The sequence below is a fragment of the Erpetoichthys calabaricus genome, chromosome 18 (genome assembly GCF_900747795.2).
Source record: "Erpetoichthys calabaricus chromosome 18, fErpCal1.3, whole genome shotgun sequence".
Lineage (NCBI taxonomy): Eukaryota > Metazoa > Chordata > Cladistia > Polypteriformes > Polypteridae > Erpetoichthys > Erpetoichthys calabaricus.
The window spans coordinates 20,853,829-20,876,215 of NC_041411.2; the positions used below are offsets into that span (position 1 = coordinate 20,853,829).

Sequence of the window (22,387 nt, forward strand, 5' to 3'; positions counted from 1 at the left end):
TACTACTATAAAGCAGAAGAGCTTGCTGTACTAATACACACTCTATTAGTATAAAAGGTCAGTCACAACAAATGTAAAGTCACCAGTCAATTCTAATGGAAATCACTTCTGTTGTATAAAAACTTTTACACTACAATGGCACAAATACCATGCTGATTTTCAAATATGCCTAATTTTAAATGAAGCTACAACAATAGATCCTTCTCAGGGCTTGCAAAGCAGTCATCTTAGCCCACAGCTAAACATAGGCTGGCATTTTTTTTTTTAAAAAAGAAAATTACATGGGAAGTGCTCTTGAAAAGAAACCTTCAGGATTTTGTTACCACGCTTTTAACTGACAATGATTTAACAAATGCAGTAGTCAGGTACAAAAAGCTGCATTTATTTTGACAGCTGTTAATTTCTGCTAACTAATACTTGGCTAATTTTAGCCAGACTAAAATATTTACTGAGGCAAGGAGAATATTACAATGTAGATGCTATTGAGGACACAAGGCTTTATTGAAACATGACAATTCGTGTTTATAATTTGTTACTCTTACATAATTACAAAGTCTGCAAATATCTGAAGAACAAAACAAAAAAAAAAACCACAGTAGCTCCTATACCAGTTAGCTGTAGTCTATTGAGGAGTTAAAAGTTTCCAACTGACAAGGCAGTTTCTAGTGCTTGTTTGATTTCGACAGTGTTTACTCTGAGAAGTCTAAATCACACAAGGTATACACTTTAAACTCAAGCTTTTACCTTGCACATACTGGGCAACACACACTGCAGAAACTCTGTTCCCAATTCAGGAGACACTGGTAAGTTTAGCAGCTTTTACATAAAAATAAAGAATGTCAATGCCAATAGTTGAACTGTTTTGCCTTTAATAGTCACCTTTTTGCCTTTGCCTTTTAAAATGTTTTATTATTAGGAAATAACAAGTTTATTATTATTATTTGTTTGGAACAAGATCATTCTTTCACAGCAACACCTTCCTTAAGGACAGATGAAATTCTCTAGGTTTCTCTCCTCAGCAAAAGACAAAAAATAGCTTTGTGTTAAGTATTAGGTAGAGGAAGGGGTTGCCTGGGGTGTCTTTTAGTCAAGAAGAAGCAGTAATGTCCAAGCTTTTAATGAAGAGCCAAAACTGTAATTTCTTCTAGAAATATCATTGGGTTAATTGTCAATTCACCTTTAAATACTAGAAGGTCCAAGGAGAGAAAGCCAGAGAAGAATTTTCTGTGTGATACTATTGTCAAGGAAATCTTTTGATACCAAATAATAAGGTGCTCTGTCATTTTAAGGACTCAAAGTTGCAATTAATGTTCTTATTTATATATAGCATCATCTTATGCATTGATCACAAAAAAACTGTTGCAAGTATAGTGAACCTTAGTAATAAATATGATTAGACAAAATACATCTTTAGTAAATAATGGCAGAAAGAAAAGCTAACAGATAGGAGAGACTCTTACTGCTTGGTAGGTTCCTGGACATCTATAGATTTTCTGAAATATATCCAACATATACAAATGAATGAATGACAAAAAAAAAAACTGTTCTTGTTACTAGTAGTTATAAAAAAGTCCAGTAGCAGACATCTACTACAAATGTACACTATAGCAAGCAATCCAGGCATTAGGAGTGAATGCCTTACACATATTTTAAATACAGACAAAAGCAAAAGATTTTCCTTATTATATAGTCATTAATCCTCTACTGTAAGAATTTTTATCACTCAAAACTCAGTCTTCCTGCATTTACATGTATACCGATCTAAAATATACATTTGATTACTCTTAACCACACAAAGATTTGCTGATATATAAATACTGTGCATATTGTGAAAATTATACATGGTTTTGGACAGTAAGCCAGAAGAATCCAGGAGCGATTTCACTACTGACTCACTGTGCAAACCTAAGCAATTCACAGAAGTGACATCATACCAACTGTGGAAATATGAAGGTGCCCCCAAAATTGTGAATTACAATTCACAATAGCTAACAGCAACAACTAAATATTTTCAATGGTTAGCGGTTTTATATGGCATTTGTAACAGATCACTCAACACTCTTGATCTGTTTGACCGTACTTTGAGTTTAAATCTTGACAGAATACACTGTCCACCAAAATAATGTAATATTATTTTACCTATGTAAAGTGTGAACAAGTGTGTATCACATTTAATACTCACTCCCTTGTGTCTTAGTTTCAAATAAAAAAAGCAATTTAATGTTTTTGCACACTTGACTTTCACTACATGCTAAATAGGAACCCACAAGCCAATCTCCTGTTACAGTAAATACGATGGATGAACCAAGATTAAAGAAAAAATAACTACAGAGCATCAAATAAATCAATGCATGTACCAACAAACAATACATAAACAAGCAAATCAACAGACTGCAGAATCAATACACAAAAAAAGAAACAATTAAAAATGTACTCAAGCAAATTGACAGTGTCCAATACCCTTTTGAAACCAATTTATGTCATGATGTATCGACATTAGAGGGTGGAATAATCAGATATATACCAAAGATTATTAGGAGTGCGGTTTCCTAATTTATCTATAAATATTTTGGGAGCAAGGCATTATATGTACAAAGAAAACTCTACAAATATAACAAAAAAAATACATTTTGTTAATTTTGCACTACTTGTGTCATCATTCTTATTTATATAAGAAAAACAATTGTCTGTATTCTTGAAATACATCCATATATTAAATAAAAGTTACTGATTTTGTTTTTGTATTTACTTAGCATTTTTTTACTTGATCGATATATTGTTTCCCCCCCTTTACACAGCTTCACAAGGCAGATACAATGTTGCTCTTATCCTTCTCTGTTGTGGTCTTTTGCATTCCCTCACTTACATACTGTGGAGTCAAGGATCTGAATCATCATTTTGCACCACCAACAAAAGATGCATCAGAACAAGTAGGCCCACAGAGTAAACCTGCTGCTGGATTTCACAACCTAGAAGAAATTCCACCTGACTTTCACAAGGAGAACACAGTCACCAATGTGCTAATGGGTGACGATTTTGAGGATGAAGACTACATTGATTTTGACAAGATTCTAGAAGAGGATGAGGACTATATTAACCAAGTGGATGAAATTGATAATCCAGTTTCTAAAGGAGACACCATTATAGAGCCCACAGATCCTCAAGTTAGAAGAGCAAAACTTCACAAATTATTCCAAGGCAAATCCAGAATTCAGCGTCTCAACATAGTTAATGCCGACTTTGGATTCAGCCTCTACAGAAGCCTGAGAAACAAAATCAATCAGGATGATAACATACTCTTAGCACCAGTTGGCATTTCAGCTGCCATGGGTATGATAGACCTGGGCAGCAGAGGATCAACTCACCAGCAGATATTTCATGTGCTTGGATTTGAAGATTTTGTCAATGCAAGTTCCAAATATGACAAAACCACTGTTCACAACTTGTTTCGCAAGTTAACACACCGACTTTTCCGTCGCAATTTTGGATACACTCTGCGATCTGTGAATGACATGTATGTGGAGAAAAACCAGACAATAGAGGAAACTTTCATGAATAACATTAAAAATTACTATTTTGCTGAGGCTCAATCAGTGGACTTCAAAGACCCTGCCTTCCTTGTCAACACAAATCAACGAATTTTAAAACGAACAAAAGGTTTGATCAAGGAAGCTCTGAAAAAGGTTGCCCCAAATACAGTGCTTATGCTCCTGAACTGTCTTTATTTTAAAGGTAAGATGTTGTACTAAATATGAATTTCAACTTTACAGGCAGACATTTAGCAAACTATTTTTTAGCAAACTAAGTATGTATAAGTCATATATTTTTATTCTGTGAATGATTCTAAAAAAGATTTTCTCCACCAAGTCAGAATCTCTCTCAAATACCCCCAACCCAAAACTATTTAAGTGATTTCATTTAAATCTTTTTTGACTAAGAATGTTAATTCTCAGTCAGAGAACAAAAGAAATAATAATACAAAAGAATTAGTTTTTGTCAAACTAGCCATGCAAGGCAAATTGGTTCTAGCCTTATACAGCTAGTTCCTGGATACACTATGGCACCCTGACGTCCTAAACTGGATTAAGCAGGATGAGTAAACTAAAGAAAGGGTGGAATAAGATCAATGTTATGATGTGTAGTCTCCAATCTAGATCTGGACATTAAACTCTGCAACAGAAAATGTGCTGAATTCATAATTCCCAACAGTGGCATCCAAATTTCTGTGTTATCAGTATGTGACATTTAAAGATGGCTTCTATCATTAAAGCACAGCAAGGCATTTTTAGTTTTAATTACACTGGCACCCAAATATTAACAGGGCATCTAAAGATACATAAATGAATAATGGATATAATCAAATCTGTCCCAACAGGCTCCTGGGAAAACAAGTTCCCACTAGAGATGACCCATGTTCGTTCTTTTCGGCTGAATGAGAAGGAAACAGTGAAGGTTCCAGTGATGCAAACCAAAGGAAACTTTCTAGCTGCTGCAGACCATGAGCTTGAGTGTGATATTTTACAGTTGCCCTATGTAGGAAACATCAGCATGTTTATTGTGATTCCCAGGAAGCTTTCAGGGATGAGGAACTTAGAAAAGCACCTATCCTCAGAATCAATCAGCAAGTGGATAAGGGGTATGACAAACAGGTAGGTTTATAAGACTCATTACTCCTGCCATTTGATAACCTTGAGTAAGGAAGAAAACAAATTTCGAAGTACAAATAGTAAAGAAGGAATACAGAAAGAAAAATTATTTTTCTAACTGTATTCCACTAGATGCATGGTCAGATGTTTAGGGGTTATAAAAGCGAGAATAAAACACCAACTATACCTTCTAGAAATCACACTGTCAATTAAAACTAAACAAGAATTGAGTGGAGTTTTCTCCAGCTTGAAAGCACACATGAAAAATGAGTTAATAAAAAAACGGAACTTAAAATGGAGTCTTGCAGCAAACAAATCTCTTCAAAAAACAATCTCTGATAGTTTGGGTGATAATGAAAAAGCCAGTTACAAACAGAGCTAATATAAACAAAAAGGAAACACTGTGTTTATTTAGCCATAAAGACAATTTCATATTATATATTCATTCTTTGTACCAGCAATTGATATATGATCCTTACATTATTAAGATTGACCTATAAAATACACATCTCTCATTTAAAATACAAACACTTAAAAAAGATTAAATTGAGATCCTTTTCGTTGCTAAGCAGCACACCTTATTGGTCTAAAGGGAAAAAGATATACTGTAGCTTTTTAAAACTAAAAAACTAATTTATAAAAAAATTATAAAATCTATACACAATTATCTTTTAGGATCACACCATGGTTTACTTTTAGAAGGCGCTTTGATGGGTTTTTTCATAAATGTAGTGACTTCTTCACTAGGCAGGCACTTTCTTTACAGGTAGATTAAATTGGATTTCTCATTCCAGCCATTTGCCTCCTCATTGTTTACAACTGTATACTTTGATCTTTTTGAGTAATTACCTTTTCAAAAAGCCACTAACTCACTTTGTACCCTACAGGACCAGAGAAGTTGTTTTTCCTAAATTTAAACTTGAAAAAAGTTATGACTTGGTGAGTTACATGAAGGATCTGAACCTGACTGATCTATTTAATGAGAAGGCAGACCTTTCTGGAATAACAGCCCAAAGAATTCTTATTGACATGGTAAGGACGTTCAGATCAACAAGCTCTTTCAAGTCTAACTAACCAGGACTATTCTCAGATAGCTATCAAACTTGGGGAACATGGGTCTGTAATAGCTAAAACACCATGGATATGTCTTTTGCACAAAAGTAACATAGATGACAAGCTGCAAGAATCTTAAACATGTTGATTTATGCAGATAGCACTATACCATTGTTTTATATTAAAAAAATGCTGGTTAAGCACTATTTTCCTAATTAAATTATGTGTCTTTTGGATTCTAGAACCAATCATTCCATATTCATAGTCATATCCCCAACCTTATTACAAACACAGCCAACTCACATTGTATTAAGCACTCACACTGTATTGAGGGAGCAGCGGGTGTATTAATTTAACCTCCTTTTTTTCCCAGTTCAAGCATCAGGGCACCATTACGGTGAATGAAGAGGGAACCGAGGCATCAGCAGTAACCACTGTGGGATTCATGCCTTTGTCCACTCAGGTGCGCTTCATTGTGGACAGACCATTCCTATTTTTCATTTATGAGCACCGCACTGAATGCTTACTTTTTATGGGCAGAGTAACTAATCCAGCAAAGAACTAGTCTTTACTGAAATTAAATGTAGCCACAATGAGCTGAAGATCATCTGCTACAGTGAAAATGTGGGAGAAAGCGTGCTTTTGTTGTAAAGTATTATGTAACAACAAAAAATAACATGTATGGGAATTAAAAAACTTAAAAAACAAAAACTAAAATATTGCTTTGTTATCATTAATATTTAATCAGCCTTTCCGGTATCTGCTTATATAGGTGACTTACATAAAAAAATAACATAAAAATTTTCTATAATTTATTCTTAGTTGTTAACAAGGAATAATGCATTATTATACTTCAAGATTAGCATTCAGTTGAAAGCATAGTAATTTCCTAAATTCATTTAGAAACTAGGTAAGGCATTAAATAATCAAGAATAGGATAAGCAAGTAAAACTTCTTCTGTCTGAAAGTTGCTTTTTCTTGCTTACTATATACTAAATGCCAAAAAAAACACACAGACAATAAGGAGATCAGTAAGTAAAGCACACTGGAGCCACAGTCAGTACACTTGCAGTACAGGGTCAATGACAGACAAATTCCACTGTATGTCAACAGCATGTTTTGCAAGCTGTTTAAATATTTGTTTCAAAGCATCAACCATTAACTTCTGACAACTAGAAGGAAGCAGTTCTTCAGTTCTTTAACAGTTAACCATTTTAGGTACATTTTCACAACTTTAGAGAAAAGCATGCAGTGATAAACAGACATTGGACTTGTAAAGATGAAGAATGATTATGACATGGAAAGAACAATACAGAATAAAGTTAAAATCCTAATTTGCATGAAAAATTACACAATTATGGAAAGTCATGAGTCAATCATTTATTAACTAGAGGTTGTCTTAAGAATTGTACCATGAAAAGAAAAAAGCATCAAAATTAGCAGTTATAAGGCACATAAATTATTAAAAAATTAAAGAGAAACCAACTGTGTTTTGGTGAAGTTCAGTTGCTGTCAATATGATTAGTGTACAATTACTAAAATGGATTGCAAAAGAATGCAATTCTTAATTAATTATAAATTAATTAATAATAAAAAGCCACCTTGGTTTTGATGAGAAAGTGTCATATTTCAATATAAGCTGAGACAAATTATCACTAAACACAATTGATAAAAAATTCTAGTCTCCAAAAGCTACAACATCAAGCCACTTTCAATATAGCCACATTCACTATTTTCATTACATTGAAAATAGTCAGTTTCATGTTTAAATCAGGTTATATGCAGAGGATTCTAAAATTGTATAAATCTCAGGGAGAAATATACATTAATTTTTAACAGAGGGATAACATGCAAAGAACATTTACACCTTAAGTTCCTAAACTTAACATCCTAGTACTGTAAGTAGGTTTTTAAAATTATGTTTTACATTTATTTAAAGTAGTTTAGGGCTAAACCATTTTAAAACTAACCCATATGTATAGTCTATATCAGGGGTGCCCAATACGTCGATTGCAATCGACCAGTAGATCGGACAGGTAGTGCAGGTAGATCACGTTGCATTCAAAAAAATTTTTTTTAAGATGTTAGTCTATCCTCTCTATGGCATTTGCCACTTGATTGACATACAGCCAGTCTGAGATCTCTTTTCTTCTAACACACGGGTCATCCCACATGCACAATCAAATGCACAAGATACTGCAAAACTCCGGCTATCTAAGTGATCTAGTTAGCCTTCCAATTTATATTGACTAAAGAAGGGATATGAAAAAAAATCGGTGCGGGGTGGGAGCTGGACATGTGGAATTGGAAGAGGAATTTTTTTCTCACAATGTCACAATCGAAGTGCATTTGTCTGATCTGTCAATCTATCATTGCTACTCCAAAGAAGAAAAATGTGGAAAGGCACTTTCGAACTGTTCATAAAAACTACGAAACTGACTTCCTTCCCGAAAAGCAATCTGAGAAAGAAAAAGATGAGGGAAGTAAAATCGCAGTTAATTGGCCTGCCGTCATTTTTCACTTGGCTGAATTCAGAATGAAAGGCAGACACCGAAGCATCGTTCCAGATGAGTCACTCGATCATTAAGCATAAGAAGTCCTTCCAAGATGGAGAGATGATAAAAGAGTCCTTTGTTGAGGCAGATGGCTAGGGGAAAATTCCTGCAGAGATTTCGAGACCCCTGGCCGGAGATAAAGGAGTTTCTCCTTGTCATTAAACATGCAGAATACAAGCAACTTAATAACGATCAATGCCTGCTAGACTTGGCATTTTTTACCAATCTGACCAACATGTTAAATGAGCTTAATTTACAGCTGCAAGGAAAAGACAAAACCATGGTCAATATGATTAGCTCAGTTAATGCTTACAAACGAAAAATACAATATCTGTCCTCAAAGATACAGCGCCATGATTTGGGGAACATCCAAAACCTTGCGTCAGAGCTGGACACACAATGGAAGGTGTGTGCACAACTTGACTGCATATGCTACACAGAGCAGATTGAAAATTGTCCATCAGACTTTGACAGACAGTTTCAAGACTTTGCTTTACTTAAGCCAATTGCTACATTTATGTGCTATCAATTTAGGGAAGATGTTGAGGGTGATTCACCCGCATCAAAAATTGCAACACTGTTTCACCTAAAACTCTTCTACAGTGGAGGATGAGATTTTGACACTACAGGATGACATTCAGCTGAAGTATGGGGCTCATGGACAGTTTTGGAACTTACTCACAGAGGAAAAGTACCCAAACATGAGGAAATGTGCTACCTCCTTGACTGCATTATTCGGCTCTACTTATTTATGCGAGTCAGCCTTTTCTCACATGATTATTAAGTCCAAATACCGCAGTGACCATAAATATAATGAATTGTTATTGTGCCATAAGGGTTATTCAGTTATACAAGGTACGCCAAAATATATTTTATATATAAAGTGTGTGTATATATCTACCTACATTAAAAATGTTACATTTTATATATATATATATATATATATACAGTGGTGTGAAAAACTATTTGCCCCCTTCCTGATTTCTTATTCTTTTGCATGTTTGTCACACAAAATGTTTCTGATCATCAAACACATTTAACCATTAGTCAAATATAACACAAGTAAACACAAAATGCAGTTTGTAAATGGTGGTTTTTATTATTTAGGGAGAAAAAAAAATCCAAACCTACATGGCCCTGTGTGAAAAAGTAATTGCCCCCTGAACCTAATAACTGGTTGGGCCACCCTTAGCAGCAATAACTGCAATCAAGCGTTTGCGATAACTTGCAATGAGTCTTTTACAGCGCTCTGGAGGAATTTTGGCCCACTCATCTTTGCAAAATTGTTGTAATTCAGCTTTATTTGAGGGTTTTCTAGCATGAACCGCCTTTTTAAGGTCATGCCATAGCATCTCAATTGGATTCAGGTCAGGACTTTGACTAGGCCACTCCAAAGTCTTCATTTTGTTTTTCTTCAGCCATTCAGAGGTGGATTTGCTGGTGTGTTTTGGGTCATTGTCCTGTTGCAGCACCCAAGATCGCTTCAGCTTGAGTTGACGAACAGATGGCCGGACATTCTCCTTCAGGATTTTTTGGTAGACAGTAGAATTCATGGTTCCATCTATCACAGCAAGCCTTCCAGGTCCTGAAGCAGCAAAACAACCCCAGACCATCACACTACCACCACCATATTTTACTGTTGGTATGATGTTCTTTTTCTGAAATGCTGTGTTCCTTTTACGCCAGATGTAACGGGACATTTGCCTTCCAAAAAGTTCAACTTTTGACTCATCAGTCCACAAGGTATTTTCCCAAAAGTCTTGGCAATCATTGAGATGTTTCTTAGCAAAATTGAGACGAGCCCTAATGTTCTTTTTGCTCAACAGTGGTTTGCGTATTGGAAATCTGCCATGCAGGCCGTTTTTGCCCAGTCTCTTTCTTATGGTGGAGTCGTGAACACTGACCTTAATTGAGGCAAGTGAGGCCTGCAGTTCTTTAGACGTTGTCCTGGGGTCTTTTCTGACCTCTCGGATGAGTCGTCTCTGCGCTCTTGGGGTAATTTTGGTCGGTCGACCACTCCTGGGAAGGTTCACCACTGTTCCATGTTTTTGCCATTTGTGGATAATGGCTCTCACTGTGGTTCGCTGGAGTCCCAAAGCTTTAGAAATGGCTTTATAACCTTTACCAGACTGATAGATCTCAATTACTTCTGTTCTCATTTGTTCCTAAATTTCTTTGGATCTTGGCATGATGTCTAGCTTTTGAGGTGCTTTTGGTCTACTTCTCTGTGTCAGGCAGCTCCTATTTAAGTGATTTCTTGATTGAAACAGGTGTGGCAGTAATCAGGCCTGGGGGTGGCTACGGAAATTGAACTCAGGTGTGATACACCACAGTTAGGTTATTTTTTAACAAGGGGGCAATTACTTTTTCACACAGGGCCATGTAGGTTTGGATTTTTTTTCTCCCTAAATAATAAACACCATCATTTAAAAACTGCATTTTGTGTTTACTTGTGTTATATTTGACTAATGGTTAAATGTGTTTGATGATCAGAAACATTTTGTGTGACAAACATGCAAAAGAATAAGAAATCAGAAAGGGGGCAAATAGTTTTTCACACCACTGTATGTATATATATATATATATATATATATATATAATATAAAATACACATATAACTTTTTAATGTAGGTAGATCATTTTGACCTGGTCATTTTAAAGTAGCTCGCAAGCCGAAAAAGTGTGGGCACCCCTGGTCTATATCCACAAAACAATAGCTATAAAAAGAGATTTTAGGTGTTTGTAAGTCAATAATAAAATCCACTGGACCCCATAAGCAGTGCTGGTAAAATCAACTATCCCCAGAAAGGTCTTATAGAAAAGTTATGTTTTAATATTTCTATTTAATGACTGATTGAGCTCCAAGAGACATACTGTGAACTAGTTCCAAGACTTGATGTACTTTTAAAACACAGGGCCATATTGGACTGTTGTGACTAAATATGAATGCTGAATTGTCTATGGTTAGTAGCCCCCCTCAGCCCAAAACTGCCAAGATAAACTGACCCCCCCCCCCCCCCAAAAAAAACAGTGATCCTGAATTAGATTGGTAGATTCTTAAATTAATGCATGGTTAGATAAAGTTGATGATGTTAAGAAAACCTCAGTCCTTTCATCAAAAGGAAAAAGTTGACAAAGACAACATTTACAGATATACCCTATTGGAGCATGGACTTACCACAGCAATGACCGGAATGAGAACACCCAAGTTGCCAGCACTGCTTGAAGCCTGGAGAGAAAACAAAAAATGAATTGAAAGGTTTTGAGAAGATTCCATGTAATGAGGAGGGAAAACATAGATACCAGGCAAAATTAAATAACAGTTCATTTACAGCCATTAAAACAGCAATTATACTTATATCAGAGAAATAAACAGTGAAATACTACTGTCTACAAAAAACAGATGAACTTGATTCTTGCTCACCTTTTATGTTGTTGATCATAAATATCAATCAATAAATAACATGGCTCAAAAATCTCCATGCTAACAACTCATTCAATAGTCCCCTTTTATTAGCTGGGCAACAAAATCTTCCATTCAGATTATACAGTTAGGTCCATAAATATTTGGACAGAGACGACTTTTTTTCATTCAATAGTCCCCTTTTATTAGCTGGGCAACAAAATCTTCCATTCAGATTATACAGTTAGGTCCATAAATATTTGGACAGAGACGACTTTTTTCTAATTTTGGTTCTGTACATTACCACAATGAATTTTAAATGAAACAACTCAGATGCAGTTGAACTGCAGACTTTCAGCTTTAATTCAGTGGGGTGAACAAAACGATTGCATAAAAATGTGAGGCAACTAAAGCATTTTTTTAACACAATCCCTTCATTTCAGGGGCTCAAAAGTAATTGGACAAATTAATTAACTGGAAATAAAATGTTAATTTCTAATACTTGGTTCAAAACCCTTTGCTGGCAATGACAGCCTGAAGTCTTGAACTCATGGACATCACCAGATGCTGGGTTTCCTACTTTTCCTTTGTCCTGTGTCACATCATCAATAAACACTACTGTCCCAGTGCCATTGGCAGCCATGCACACCCAAGTCATCACACTGCCTCCACCGTGTTTTACAGATGATGTGGTATGCTTTGGATAATTAGCTGTTCCACGCCTTCTCCATACTTTTATCTTGCCATCATTCTGGTAGAGGTTGATCTTGGTTTCATCTGTCCAAAGAATGTTTTTCCAGAACTGTGCTGGCTTTTTCAGATGTTCTTTAGCAAAGTCCTATTTAGCCTTTCTATTCTTGAGGCTTATGAGTGGCTTGCACCTTGCAGTGCACCCTCTGTATTTACTTTCATACAGTCTTCTCTTTATGGTAGACTTGGATATCGATACGCCTACCCCCTGGAGAGTGTTGTTCACTTGGTTAGCTGTTGTGAAGGGGTTTCTCTTCACCATGGAAATGATTCTGCGATCATCCACCACTGTTGTCTTCCATGGACGTCCAGGTCTTTTTGCGTTGCTGAGTTCACCAGTGCTTGCTTTCTTTCTCAGGATGTACCAAACTGTAGATTTTGCCACTCGTAATATTGTAGCAATTTCTTGAATGGGTTTTTTCTGTTTTCGCAGCTTAAGGATGGCTTCTTTCACCTGTATGGAGAGCTCCTTTGACCGCATGTTGTCTGTTCACAGCAAAATCTTCCACATGCAAGCACCATATCTCAAATCAACACCAGGCCTTTTATCTGCTTAATTGATAATGCCATAACAACGGACTTGCCCCACACCTGCCCATGAAATAGCCTTTGAGTCAATTGTCCAATTACTTTTGAGCCCCTGAAATGAAGGGATTGTGTTAAAAAATGCTTTAGTTGCCTCACATTTTTATGCAATCATTTTGTTCACCCCACTGAATTAAAGCTGAAAGTCTGCACTTCAACTGCATCTGAGTTGTTTCATTTAAAATTCATTGTGGTAATGTACAGAACCAAAATTAGAAAAAAGTCGTCTCTGTCCAAATATTTATGGACCTAACTGTATGACTAGAAAACTATGTCTCCCACTTACCAGGATCTCTGCTCTTTTTAATTATGCATTTCTATTTGTAATATGACATAATTAATCACATGTTCCTACAGCCATAAGTATCTACATCATGGCTAAATACACAAAACACAATAATAATACTATGTTAACCACATCAACTCCTATTCCACTTCAGTACTCTCTGATATCTTTTGCTTGTACATGAAACTGTAAAAGAAATGTGTCATTAAAACCAAAAGTAGAATATAATATGGTGCTCTTTAAAAACAGAAAAGGGACAACTAAAGTAAGAACATTACAAAATTGCACTCCACATTTTAGAAAAAAATAAAGTATACATAAAGATTACCTTGAGGGCTGGTCCTTTTTCACTGGCTCGGTCACTGGCACGTTTTCCTTCCAACCCAAGCTGAACAAAAAGCTCTAGAAGATTAACAAGTAGCTCATCCACCAACTGCTCACCTTGTAAATTTGCTGCTATATTTGCAAGAGCATTGATTACAGCAAGAGAACAGTGTCTGTAAAAAACATTTTTAAAAAGCAATATATTAAAATATTATTGTAACGAGTTAATGTAACACAATTAAAAATAGAAAAAATAACATGCTAATGCACATTACTCAATCCATTTATAGAGCTGAAGTTAACTAATCCAGAGCTTAAGACATAAACATATATTTTTTGTCTGAAACCAAATTAAAACAACTTCTCAATCATTGAAAATCTAGACACTTTTATTCTTTAAATTAATCCAAAAATAATTATTTAACGTTTTCTGCGATGGGGACTGTTAAATATAAACATATACAACTGCATTACCTTTTGGAAATAAACAAAAGATAACTGTAAGCATATTTGACATGAAATATGCTTGTACTGTTCAGGATACAAATGTGTGCACAAAATAAATCACTAACACCATCTCTAACTAACTGTTACAGTTATCTCTTATTGAGAAACATTTTTAAATGTTATGAAGCAGCTTAAATGTTTTTCAAAAGAGGAAATTTTACCTATAACTTTGAAGCTGATTGCTCAGAATAAAGTTTTGGTTTACAGAGATGGATTTATAATGATATCTTTCAAGATTCCTCTTCCACACTTTCTAGTCATTGAGGTTATATGTTGTGGACCATGGGTCTTTAATTGATAAAAATGAATTTGCTTTTCCTATTATATAATTGAGATCACTGGCTATTTGTATTGTTGCGAATGATGAAAACAATGAAATAAAGATATAAAACTCAGCCTTGATTTGCCTTTATTTAGCAATTCATTACTGACATGACTGAATATTTTTTATGTACCATACTCCCACATACATATGCAAAAAATTTGTATTTATACAATTAAAATAAAGTAGGGTAAGTTTGGTTGGAACACACAAAAAATACACCAGCTGCATGATATTCCATTGTTTAAAAGTATATCAAAAATATTTATTGATGACATGTTTTTGTAAATGAAAACCACTGCAGAGTAATGGTCTTATAAGACTAATTTAACCTGCATGTTCAGCTATGTAGAGGCTAAAACATTATGGGAGATATATGAACATAGTACATTATACAGGTAAATTATGTTTCAGATGAAAAGAAAAGTTTTATACTGTAGCATTTTTTTTAAAAAAAAAAGTTCAGGTCAATCATCCTCAGAAGTTTTTTTCTTTTTTAAATATTGTTCATTGTTAAACTTGCATGCAGCAGAAGTGAACACACTATGTGACTAACATGCAACATATAATCATAGATAAAGTGAACTAGAAGAATTATTTCAGTTGAGTAGTAAATATCCATCAACCCATTTTTTTAATTGCTCACCATTCTCAGGGTTACTTAAATGGCATTTAGTGTATTGTTCAGTTTTTAAAGGAATCTGACTAAATATCAACAATGAAGTAATTTCAGCGTATAGCTCGACACCTAATGTTCTTTGTGAATACCAATGTACATAATGCAACACATTTACACTAGATACAGATCCTTAACAATTAAGAAAGGAGAGTATGGCCAGGGAAAAATTATGCTGAGGATAAGACATCATGACAGATGTAATACCCACCAGTTTCTCAATCAGTGTTTCAAAACCTATACTGAAACCAATCTCCATTAACCAATGTATATTTGGACAAAAGTAATCAGCTTTTTGATTTGTAAATACCTGTATCCATAGTCTTTATTATCTTTTGTGGCTGAATACACCACAGAGCTGGCTTTAACACTGATCTGCTGAAAAAGGTTCCAAACCTCTTGATAAATATATTGCTGAAAATGAAAAGAAAAAAAAAAAGATAATGATAATCACTTGAAAATTACATATGACGTTTTTTCGTCTTGCTCCTCTATCTAGTTTTGTATATAATTTTGCTATAATTAATGGAAAAAATCCCTAATTAAATATACATTGGTGAACATATTTTATCAATATTCACATTTTTAAACACACTATCTAACAAGTTTACCATTGATTGCTGTAATGATTTTCTGCCTTGGCAGCTGTTTCTTTCACAGAGCTACACCAGCTTTAACACTCTAGCTAAGTGCTATGTTTCCACAGATGTTCAAATGACCTGTCATCCTATTTTTATTTGTATTATGTGGAAGGATATACATACACTCAAATATCAACTTATACACTAATACATACATTTCCAGTGATAACCATGCAGCCCAACTGGTCAATGATAAGAATGTCAAGTTGAGATGGAGGCTGGCAAAACTTCTGCTGCAGAATCTGAAGTATGGGCTCCATAACTTTAGGAGTGTCCCTCAGTGCTACTGCAATATGCCCTAGACAACGTATTGTGTGGTCAGGAATAAGATGGGCATCTCTGGTGAAAACAAAGGAAGTAGCAGCAAGACATGTTAAATCAGTACCAAAAAAAACAACAGGAAATCACAAAATCTTACCTTTTGTCAAAACGTAGCAGGATATGATCACTATACAAAGATACTATTCTTTTCAAGCAATATAGATAGTATTTTTTAATATTTTTTATGTAAAAATAATGCTTGGCTTACTTATCACTTTCTTGGGAAATGTATAAGCGATTTGACAGACTTGCTAGGAATGCCTCAACAATGACAGGATCCATAGTCAATCCAGCTTTCAAGCATCTAAAGGAATAATAACAAAACCATCACTTAATCAACTTAAACATTTCTCTAATGGATGCCTATCACCTGCTCAACAATATTTGGATTCTCCACTTACAAATTTAAGGATACTCTTTCCCCTTCACAAAGTATTATACTGTAGTTCCCACTCACCTGCAGATGTTGCTTATGGCAATGTCACGCAGCTGTTCATACATCGATGGCTGGCTTTTCTTGCCAGACAGGACGTTCAGAGTGGACTGGGAGTGCTCATTTGTGACACTGATTTTAATTTCACCCGCTCCTATAACAAGATCTCATTTTAGTTTTTAAGAAGGACTTGTCAGGCTATTAGGAAGTGTTTTGGTAAAAGAGCAAAATCAAACTGAGATAAATTAATGTCATGGGGAGGCCACACGCAGAACCCTTATAAGGCAATTTCATCTTATTAGAAATTGAACCACATGAAAATAATTTGACTTTCATGTGTCCCCAACCACAGTTTTTATCTGTATAAACCTCTGTAGCCTCCAATGCATTCTCATAACTCTGACGATGCCATATTTGGTACTAAGCCAAATAGCTGATAGGGCACATATGTTAGCTATACGCCCATTTTCTCTGTTATAATCAACAGCAAACAAGTGATGTTGAGACAAAATAATAGCATTACCTGTCTGGTACTGACTGTGATACTTGTACAGCTTGATTAGTACGGGAGAAGGAACAACAAGAAAATCACGCAAAGGTGTTGTTACAGAGTGTGCCACCACGGGAAATCTTTCACAAAGTCGACCCAAACCCTGCAGGGATATTCAAATACAACAAATTTTACAAAACAAAATTCAGGAATACCATTTCATGAAATATTGTACATTTATTAAAAATTAAAAAAAAATTATATCAAACTGACACAAGTATTTAGACCCTTTGCTATGACAGTTGAAATGTAGCTCAGGTGCATCCCATTCTATTCATCAGCGTTAAGATGTTTCTACACCTTGTTTAGAGTCCACCTGTAGTAAATTCAATTGATGAACAGGAAATTCAACACCTGTCTATATAAGATCCTACAAGAGACAACATGTATCAGAGCAATAACCAAGCCAAATTGAAGGCATTACCTGTACAGCTTACAAATGGGCATTGTGTTTAAACACAGATCTGGGAATGGCTAGAAAACATTTTCTACAACATTCTGGGTTCCCAAGAGTATAGCGACTTCCATAATATTCTTAAATGGACTTTGGAGCAAACATGACTCTTCCTAGAGCTGGCTGACCAGTGAGACTGAGTAATCAAGACAGAAGGATAATGGTAAAAGAGTTGACTAAAAACCTAGTGGTCACTCTGGGTAAGCTCCAAAGAATCTGGGTGTAGATGGGAGAAACTTCTAGAAAGACACCACTTCTGCAACATTCCACTAATATGGGCTTTGTGGCAGACTGTCCAAATGACTAATGAAAACCCACATGGAGTTTGAAACCAAGATTGAGTTATCTGGTTTTAATTCTAAGCATCATGTCTGGAGAAAACTAGGCACCACTCATTACCTACACAATACCATTCCAACAGTGAAGCATGCTGGTGGCAGCATGGACTGGTAGACCAGCCCGGGCTGATGGAAAGCCGAATGGAGTAAAGTACAGAAATATCCTTAATGAAAACCTGGTCAAACACATCTGTCTCATTTAAAATTGTCCAAAATCTTTCCAGGGCAAGATCCAACCTGCAAACGTTGCAATCAAGTTACAGTCTCATTGGGCCATATGTTTTGGGTGTGCACCAAATTAACATTATTTTTAAATGCCTATCAGACAGCCTTGGTGTCACAGTCCCTCCTAATCCACTAACAGCTGTGTTTGGTGTACTTCCAGATGTGCTTAAAGTGGAGAAGGAAAAACAAACTGTAATTGCCTTTAATTCACTATTGACACGTAGACTTATCTTACTCAACTGGAAGAATCCAAACTCCCCTCTTTTAAGTAAGTTGTTAACTGATGTTATATATTATTTGAAACTGGAAAAAATCTAATTCTCACTTCTAGGATCTGTGCAAAACTTTTTAAAAACCTGGCAGGATCTAATCAACAACAATTTAGAATAAGCATTTAAATTGAGGAAGCAGATTATCTTCCCTTTTTTATTCTACATTTCTACTATTAAAATTTTACTCTGTTGGCCTAGGTCTCTTTCTTATGGGTGGGGGTTGATTTGATTCAAACCTAGTTTTGTAAAATTTGACTTGCTTGATGGAATGTTATTTGATTATTTGATATTAATAAATTCAATACAATTTAAAAATAAATAAAGAAATAAATAAAAACCCTGGTCCAGTGCACTCTTAAACATAACAATAAGGCACAAAGCAAAGGCAACAGAAGAGTGGCTTTGGTTCATATCTGAATATTTTTGAGTGGCTCAGCCACAGCCTAGACTTGAACCCAAATGAACATCTTTGGAGAGGCCTTAAAATACCTGTCCATCAATTAGTTTCCAATGAACCTGACAGAGCTTGAGAGGATCTACAGAGACCAATGGCAAGGAATCCATAAATCTAGGAGTGTGAAGCTTGTCATGTCATACCTAAGAAAACACCAGACTATAATCACTGCCAAATGTACTTCAGCAAAGTATGAAGTAAGGGGTGTAAACACTTGTGTCAATGTGATATTTCAGTTTTTTATTTAAAAAATATGGAGGAGGGTTACGAGTATACGCTGATAGCCTGTTGCCACACCCACCCCACAAGAAACCACCTGGATTGGGACCCAAGTGCAGCAGGTGACACTTCAGCTCAATACTGGAACAGTATGAAGTTTTTTTTATTTTTTTTTTCCTTGTAAGTTGGAGGACCTGCTTGCACAGCTGGATGCAGATTAACATCACACTCTGGACAAAGAAATTACAGGTTAAGGGCCTTGCTCAAGGATCCAACGAAGTATAGTCACTTCTTGTGTTTATGGGTTGCTGGCACAGATCCGTAGCCTCAGAGCCATATTATAACATAAGGCTGCAACATAACAAAATGTGTTAAAGTGAAGGACCCCGAATACTTTCTGAAAACACTGTACATGTGTGTAAAGTTTACAATTAAATCATGAACATGGTGCAGCTACTGTGTCTTGATGTCACCATGACAATTTTTAAAAGGTGTTTTACTGTGATGACATTATAAAGCACCATATCATCTAATGGACAGGGCACTTTAATTATTTTATTATAAAGGCCTGTTTATACTGATCATTTGCAGAGTCAAATTGCTGAGAAAATTAATCAGTGTTTCAATTAGAGCAAAAGCATGTATTAATTAATATAGATTACCTGACTTTTTGTTTAGTCTTTGAGCTATATTGTTGTGATGCACCATAATCTGTATGTCAAAAGACTTGATATTGTACTGTACTGTAATTGCTTTAAACATGATTTCCTATTCAAGTCACAGACAGGCTTTTAAATTATTAAAATGAATTTCCTAATTTGCATTCTACTTCCAAGCATAACTAAAAATAAGTTTTCATTCACACTTGATTTATTTATGCTTTTTAAAGGGAACATCAGAAATAAGGCCCTTAAATGTGAACATGAAAACGAATCTATAAGCTGACCTAAATTTAACAGTAATTAAACACAAAATAATCGACTGCCCAAGTATTCACCCTTTTCAAGACAGTATTTACTATGAGCTGGTTGGCAGCAACTAAAGTATTGAGTTTATGTGGATAGAACTTTTATCAACTTTGGACATCTGGACAATGCCATTATTCGTCATTTGTTTCTGCAAAACTGCTCAAGCTCTGTCAAGCTGCATGAGGACCACAAGTTAACAGCTATTTTAAAGTTCAATCTCAGGTATTTATTTTTTCCCCAAAGTTCACAAATTATTTCCCCCCCAAGTATTCCTATCCTCTGTTGTCAACTGGTCTTACCAGTGTACAGGTACTTGTCGACTTACGACCGCGACTGGTTCCGACTGACTGGTTGAAAGTTGATCTGGACATAAGTCGGCCTATGTTAAATTAAGGTAAGAATATTAGACTGGGTAATGATATTGTAACCATCTTAAAGTAATATTTTATCAACATTTTCTTACTTTCTAAGACAAACACAGCATACTACAGTACAATTTGTTTAATATGTGGAAAACGTACAAAATAAGAAATACTGTACTGTACATTTAATTCCTGGCACCACTGGTGCTTGGCTGCGGGTTGTCGATATCGCCTTCATCAGGCGTGGCTGCGGACGGGGTGATGGGAGGAGTTGCTCTTTTCATAAACATAGTGAGCTTCATCTGAATTGTTTTTTTTTCTCTTCATAAATTTCGCAATAAGGACAAAATGTGTCGCGTGCCAACCGTTCAATCCTCGCAAATCGTTCAATATTTGGGTCCATTTTTTCAAAATGAGCGAGGACTTTATTCAGTAGAGATAAACCTTCTGACAATCCCTTTGCGGTGAACATTCGTTGTGGCACCTCCTCCTCTTCGTCTTTCTCCAATTCTCTTGTTTCTTCTTCCGCCACTCTTTCTTCTTCCAATTCTATCTATCAGCTCTTCATTCGTAAGTTCACCTGATTCCCGGTCTAGCAACTCCTCGACATCTTCCATTTCACATTCCAATGAAAGGTCTTTTGACAGTTTCACTATTTCTTCACGAATCTCATCAAGTTCTTCTTCACTGTTAAATCCAGCAAAAGTATTTACATAACGCTTAACACACTTCTTCCATACGCCATTCATACACTTTTCCGTCACAGAGTCCCACGCGGTAGCAAGATTCTTTATACACTTAAGAATATTATACTGTTTCCAAAAGTCGCGTAGTGATAGTTCCGGGTCGGAATCTATTGCAGCTATGGCTTGGGCGAAGGCGGTTCTGAGATAGTTTGCCTTTAATGTAGCAATCACACCTTGGTTCATCGGTTGAATAAGTGGAGTAGTGTTTGGGGGCAAAAAAAACACTTTCACATTGGGATAGAGATCAGCTAAGTAACGTGGATGTCCAGGAGCATTATCGAGCAACAGTAAAATTTTGAAGGGAATTCCTCTCACCAAACAGTACTCACGCACTTGACGAATGAAACAATTACTAAACCAATCCTCAAATAAAGCCTGGTTCATCCAGGCATTACGGTTTGACCTATAATAAACTGGCAAAGTGTGCTTGTTCACATTCTTAAATGCACGTGGATTTTCAGAATGATAAATTAAGAAGGGCTTCAGCTTGAACCCCGCAATATTCCCGCTAAGCAGCAGAGTCAGTCTATCCTTGTGTGCTTTAAATCCTGGCATGCTTTTGGCTTCTTTGTGGATGTAAGTGCGTCCTGGCATCTGCTTCCAATATAACCCTGTTTCATCCACATTAAAAATCTGCTCTGCGAGATAACCCTCAGCCTTAATTATTTCGTTTAAACTATCGACAAACTTACTAGCTCCTTCCTCATCCGCACTTGCCGCTTCTCCAGTCACTCGAACATTATGCAACTGGAATCTTTTCTTAAACTAACCATACTTGCCACAAATTCTTGACTGTAGTCTTCTGCAGCGCGTTCCTTTAAAGTCGCAAACAGGCTTCTAGCCTTCGACTGTTCTGTAAAGAGGCTTAACGGCGTCCGCTTTTGAATCTGATCTTTCATCCAAATGTTTAACAATTTCTCCATTTCATGGATGGGCCCGGTACGTTGCTTCGTAATCACTGTTGATCGCAAAGGTGCAGAACCTTTCACAGCTTTACGAATTCTATTTTTGTCCTTTAAAATAGTCGACACAGTAGAGCGTGATAACTTCATATCACATGCGATCACATTCACTTTCTTTCCTCCTTCATACTGTTTTATTATCATCATTTTGGTGTCTAGATCAATGGCCTTTCTTTCCTTTTTGGCAGGCTGAGGAGTGCACAGAGACAATTTCCTCTTGGTAGACATGTTAGGGTTATATTATTATCGAAAATTGCCAAAACAACAAGACACAAACACACGTGGGGCAACACTGCTGCGTATATTTTTACTGCTGCGTAGCGAGACTTGAGAGT

The 22,387-nt window shown here is 35.8% G+C and overlaps 2 protein-coding genes across 2 annotated transcripts in view; one reads left to right on the top strand and one right to left on the bottom strand.

Moving 5' to 3' along the window:
* Positions 1-22,387, bottom strand: part of pi4kab (phosphatidylinositol 4-kinase, catalytic, alpha b) — a 106,702-nt gene that overhangs the window by 52,419 nt on the left and 31,896 nt on the right. Inside the window, exons 13-19 of the mRNA XM_028824254.2 lie at positions 17,026-17,155; positions 16,527-16,656; positions 16,278-16,373; positions 15,904-16,087; positions 15,418-15,521; positions 13,607-13,775; positions 11,433-11,483 (exon numbers count right to left, since the gene is read on the bottom strand). Coding sequence (XP_028680087.1) covers positions 11,433-11,483; positions 13,607-13,775; positions 15,418-15,521; positions 15,904-16,087; positions 16,278-16,373; positions 16,527-16,656; positions 17,026-17,155 — 864 coding nt within the window. The remainder of the gene's footprint in view (positions 1-11,432; positions 11,484-13,606; positions 13,776-15,417; positions 15,522-15,903; positions 16,088-16,277; positions 16,374-16,526; positions 16,657-17,025; positions 17,156-22,387) is intronic.
* Positions 635-6,416, top strand: serpind1 (serpin peptidase inhibitor, clade D (heparin cofactor), member 1). The gene is made up of 5 exons (XM_028824256.2): positions 635-803; positions 2,799-3,732; positions 4,376-4,649; positions 5,534-5,678; positions 6,073-6,416. The coding sequence occupies exons 2-5, from the start codon at positions 2,817-2,819 to the stop codon at positions 6,262-6,264; spliced, it is 1,527 nt and encodes a 508-aa protein (XP_028680089.1). The 5' UTR covers positions 635-803; positions 2,799-2,816; the 3' UTR covers positions 6,265-6,416.